Source organism: Citrus sinensis, chromosome 3 (genome assembly GCF_022201045.2).
Source record: "Citrus sinensis cultivar Valencia sweet orange chromosome 3, DVS_A1.0, whole genome shotgun sequence".
NCBI lineage: Eukaryota > Viridiplantae > Streptophyta > Magnoliopsida > Sapindales > Rutaceae > Citrus > Citrus sinensis.
The window spans coordinates 8,351,112-8,356,657 of record NC_068558.1 but is presented as its reverse complement, the minus strand read 5'-3'; the positions used below and the strand labels follow the sequence as shown (position 1 = coordinate 8,356,657).

Here is a 5,546-nt window from a genome sequence, read left to right as displayed (position 1 = left end):
AACCTTATCCCCCATGGATTTATTTTATAGACCTTTCATTCTATTTGTCACCTTTCTAATGTAGTGTAATGCAATCAGAAATTGTAGCCAAACCTGGATTATCATAGGAACAATGTTTTAATGTAATGTTATATACAATGGAATGCAAACTGCTAAACATATAAATACATTCCATTCGATTTAGCTTGATTGTGATATTGTACTTTTAAAGTCACGTTGTTGTGAAATGAAGCACTGAATATTAAATGTAAGTGGATATATATACATTACTTGGTAATTGTAGCTTATAAAGTTAGGTAAGGGTAGTTAAATTTAAGCAGTTTTGTGGGATATCATCAACTTGGCTCTCAAAATAAAGTTGCAATTGTTACTAAATACTTTGCTTTGGAAGCATGATTGGCAAATATTAATGCCAAATGCCCTAATTTGGTTCTGACATCTATTTTAAAAAATTATTAATTAAGAAAAAATTTTGGGTACTCTTAGTTATACTCATCTTTAAATTCTTGTCATACATATGTTTATTAAATAATTGGTGAGAGGTAGACATGGCAAAATATCCAAAAGTATCAATACTCTCCCAATCAATTAATTGGTGTTCTATCATACAACCGCATATATACAATATGTTAAACAGTGTGTACGGACATGCGCTTTGCAGAACAGAAATTATTTGCTTTTTGTTCACATATTCTTGCATATATTATGTTCATAAATTGACGGTGAGACTTGAGAGAGAGAGGAAAGGAATATATGAGAGAAATGGGTGTGACGAAGAAAGCTAAAGTAGGAAAAGAGGACCCCCAAGGCCAAGTTGCATACATTGCATTGCTTTGGATAATATGAGGAAAAATAATGTTAATTAATTTGGATATTCAAATCCCTAATACATCTTTTGATCTTTTACAGGTGGTAGCTAAAAAGGATCAAAGCTTTTATGCAAGAAGCCAAGAACAGCTTCGGAAAAAAAAAATATATATATATATTCTTAAGAAGGATTTGCATTCCTGCAAAAGAGGTAAGCCATATCATTGTTTGGTTTGGGTTCTTATTCCTCAATCATTTTAAAGATTCTACACAGTGGTGATCAAATCAAAAGAGGGAACAAAATTTCTTTGTTTATGATTCATTAATTACAGCCTTAATTAAGGAATCTTTTTTCTTTCTTTAATTAAAATTTTCATTCAAAAAGGCTATATTCAAGGGATAAAGATGCACTAAAAACACGAACGAATAAAGTTAAAGAGGAGGTAAATAAATATGATGTTACCCAATGAATGAGATGGTGAGTGAAAGAAGAATATGAAAAAAATTGATTCAAGTTGATAATTACAACGTGTAAACATCTGTAGTACGTAAAATAATATGATTCCTAAAAGAATAGCTTCTTGGGCCACCATGCATGCAATTTTTGCCACCTGAAATATCTTCAATAATTACAAAGTTGATGATCAGCTGTATGTCGAGACGTGTCTTAATGCAGCTTAATTGAAGCTCTAATTCTCAAACAAAGAGAAAATTCATTTCTATAATACACAAAAGAAGACTTGAACCTCGCAATTGCAGCTCAGTTTACTCCACTAAGTCAAGAAATGGTTGTCCAATAAATGATTTTAAACCCTACAAAATTAAGTTAATAATATGGCTTGAATTATTACCTCTCGCTTTCATTGCAAAAAGTTAACCAACTAAACAACTCTTTAAAGATAATTGGGAGGATAATAATAATTATTCATATACTAATTAATTTCTTTTAATCGAGGCTTATAAATATATGTTGATTAAAAACCCCACATGAAGCACTGCTAAAAAAAATCAGTTTAGGTGATTTAAGTGGGAACTTAATTCCTCTCAAAATAAAAAGAAAAAGTGGGAATTTTTTTTAATAATATAACCTGAAGCTTTTTTCAGTTCTTTTTTCTTCAACTGGACCACATGCACTTCTGTGGCAAAAAAAAAAAAAAATGAATTTAAGGAAAAAAAAAACTTAATTAATTAGTTAAAGTAATGATTGAGACTGATCACTACTTTTACTCTTTGTTAACTCATTTGTATTTTTTCATTAATTTCCATTTGCATTGTCGTGTGCTAAGTTTAAGAACACAGGGATCATAATACAATAATTACCATCTCCATCGTCACCATATTTGCATGCGCATGAATATATAGGTAATTATTAATGTCCTGTAATAATATTGCAATAATAATTAATCCTTATTATACATGTGCGCATGAATATACAGGTAATTATTAATTTCCTGAAATAATATTGCAATGTTAATTAATGCTCATTACATAATATCGATCTATATATATTAACAATTACATATATATCTTGACCTACTGTGATAGCTTTTTAATAGAATTTGAATTTACTACTGAGCTGAGTTATATTAAACTTTTTACAGTCTTTTGCTATGCGTGGATTTATAATACTTAAGATTTAATTACATATTATTTCTTCTCTAATAATTACCAATCACATATTATAAAATGTGCAGCTCAGTACTGAATCCATGAATACTCTCCAATGATGAAAGACCAAATAAGTGGATCAAACAAGACATATAATGGGAAGAGAACCTTCCTTCACAATGCACAAAGAAACTTAAAACTGCGATTCGTATGTGTGAGAAATGAGAGTAATTTAACATGCAGCCAATAGGTTACTTTAAATGTAAATGTTTCACGCAATTAACGCTTGGAATAACAAGCTAAGTATGAATCATAAATGCAGAAAGCAAATTTGCTAATTGCATGTCATACTGATGGTTGGAAATGGCAAAAGCAGCCACCCTCAGGCCTCTTGCATGTACTATCTGCTTTTGCTTAACGTGCTTTCTGATTGTAACATGAATGACAATAAACATGACTATATCACATGAAAAAAGCATGCCTATATATACATACTAGAAAGCTAGTACAATAGAGGAAGAGTTTTCCGATATTGCAGCAAATTACAGAAATTTAATCATCGCAAGAAATGTATAACAAGTGGGAACAAAAATGTATGGAAACCATATAACTCTCCATTATCATAAACCTTCTTCAAACTGAATCCACACCCAAGCAAATAATTAATTCGTACAAAATAACAAACTATGACTTTGTAATGCTTCATGTTGAGTACATATTGAAGTAAATGTTCGTATGCACATTTTTTTTTCTTGATCTTTTTCGTTAATTTCTTGCAACCCAAACACATCTTCTAATAAGCTTATTCTTAAAAGACACAAACTTTACTATTTAGTTTTAATAGTTGGCAAAACCTAAGTTCTTCATCACTCAAGAAAAAACCTCGGAACAGCTTTGCACACCAAGGAGTTCTTCATCTCCAAAGAAAGCTTCAAACACTCAGATAAATCAACACCGCCGGCATCGGACGGCACCCATTTGAAGCTTTGAAGCAACTGAGCAAGCCAAAGCTCAACTGTAGCTAACCCCAAGGCCTTGCCTGGACACACTCTTCTGCCTGAGCCAAAAGGAGCCAACCTAAGATTAGACCCCATAATGTTCACATCTTCATACAAAAACCTCTCCGGTTTGAATTCATTGGCCTCGGGCCAGACCTCTTCATCATGTGTTATAGACCACATGTTCACCATGGCAGTGGTGCCGGCCGGGACTAAGTGTTGGCCTACTTGTGTGTCATGAATGGCAAGCCTAGCCCATGAGAGAAGTGGACCTGGTGGATGCATTCTTAGGGTTTCTTTCACAATGGCATGGAGGTAGGGGAGGTTGGGGAGATCGGCATCGGATACGAGTCGGGCGGTGCCGACCGCGTTATCGATTTCGATTTGAGCCTTAGCCTGGATATCTGGGTGCAGAACCATTCTTGCAAGAATCCACTCAAGAAGAATTGCCACCGTATCAGTGCCTCGAAAGATCATTTCCTGTAATAAAAGAAAAAAAAAGAAAAAGAAACAAAAGTCATTAAGACTCATACACCTAGGGAATTGATTAGTTAATAAGATAATTAGATATGTTGATTGAGATCTGGATTTGTTTCTGATCGATCCATACTAAAAGCAAGGAATAAGACAAGAAAGTAGAATAAAAGTCAGTGTTTGTCTGTCAAGAGGAAAGGAAGAAATATTCAGATTCCCAACTTCTTTGAAAACCCAAAATGAGAACAAAAAGCATCTGCATAACATCAACAGAAATACTTTAGTTTTAGTGAAGAATAAAAATAAAGCCCCCGTAAATTTGATAAAACATACCCACAGAACAGCAATCATATCAGAGTCAGTGAGCCTGTTTTCTCCGTCCAGTCCAAGCAACACATCAACAAAATCACCCTCGTCAACATCACAGCAACCTCCATTAATATTCTTGTTAATCCTTTTCACCTTATGCTCCTCAATGATCTTGCTAACAAAGCTGTTGACTTTACCCACCAATTTTCTACATCTTTTTCTCACACCTTGTAAATCAAACCAACTCAAAACAGGAAAATGGTCACTCCAGTTAAAGGTCCCAAGCAACTCATACCCTTCCCTCACCAAACCCTCAAGTTCATGACTCCCATCATCATCATGATAATTGCACTTTTCACCAAACTCATAACTCCTTCCAAACACACTCATCATCACACTGTTCAGTGACCCAAAATGCAACACTTTTCTCACTTCAACGGCTCCGTTTTTCTCCATCAAAACCCTAATTTCTTTCACCATTTTTAGCCCAACAGTCTCGCGAAATTTCCCAAGAACACTCATTCTCTTGGGACTAAACAAATGCGTACCTGAGATTCTCCTCAGGTTCCTCCAGTACTCGCCAAAGGGAGCAAACCCAATTGCCCTATGAAACAAAAGTTCATAAGCCGATTCCTTAACGGGGCGATCAGCGAAAGCTGAGCTGTTAAGAATCTCTTTGGCTGTATCGGGGTGGCTTGATATGACGAAACGAGTGAACCCAACGGAGAAAGCCATCAATGGCTTGGCCCGGAAAGACACAGCCAGCTTGGCAAGGACTCTATGAGTCAGAGAGCCGGTGAAAGCTAGAACCATGCCAAGAATGGGGAGACCGGAGGGACCGGGAATGGCCGTTCGGGTTTGGGTACTGAACCGGCTTTTGTAAAGAGCCCAAGCCAAGCCACCGGGTGCCAAGAAGAAACAGAAAATTGAGACAAAGATAAATGGTAAGGAACCAGCTGTTGAAAAAACAAAGGGAAGAAAATACTGATCAGCAGTCATGTTTGCTTAAGATTAAAAAAGATGATTTTTAAAGACAAATAAGTGATTTTCTGAGGGGTATTTATGATATTGTGAGGGAGAAATGAGAGGCAGCTGCTACCGAAGAAGAGTGTGAGAAGAGCATTTATATAGAAGAAATTTGAGATGAGAGAGAAAAAGTTCAAACCGCGTTAAAGAAAGATAGTGGAAAAGTGTCTACTACTTGTTTTCAAAAATAGGGTTTTTGTTTTGGGAGCCCCTATGTTATATTGAATGTACCATACATAACCCACAAGAACCACATAAATTATGGGACCCATATAATTGTGTGGTTCTTGTTGGTTGTGTATGGTACATTCAATGTAACACAGC

The 5,546-nt window shown here is 35.2% G+C and overlaps 1 protein-coding gene across 1 annotated transcript; it reads right to left on the bottom strand.

Annotated features, from left to right (window-relative positions):
- Window positions 1-2,991: 2,991 nt before the first annotated feature.
- On the bottom strand, window positions 2,992-5,298 carry LOC102618243 (cytochrome P450 78A5). Its single transcript, XM_006477669.3, has 2 exons — window positions 4,221-5,298; window positions 2,992-3,893 (listed from the first exon to the last, which is right to left on the bottom strand). Exons 1-2 carry the CDS (start codon window positions 5,193-5,195, stop codon window positions 3,282-3,284), a joined length of 1,587 nt encoding a protein of 528 aa, XP_006477732.3. The 5' UTR covers window positions 5,196-5,298; the 3' UTR covers window positions 2,992-3,281.
- Window positions 5,299-5,546: the final 248 nt, after the last annotated feature.

What these genes read in the sequence shown, in the direction of transcription:
- LOC102618243 (XM_006477669.3), bottom strand. Translation starts at nt 5,195, where the DNA reads ATGACTGCTGATCAGTATTTTCTTCCCTTTGTTTTTTCAACAGCTGGT. An exon ending in ATATGATTGCTGTTCTGTGG is followed by an intron (nt 3,894 to 4,220) that starts GTATGTTTTATC and finishes CTTTTATTACAG; the next exon opens with GAAATGATCTTTCGAGGCAC.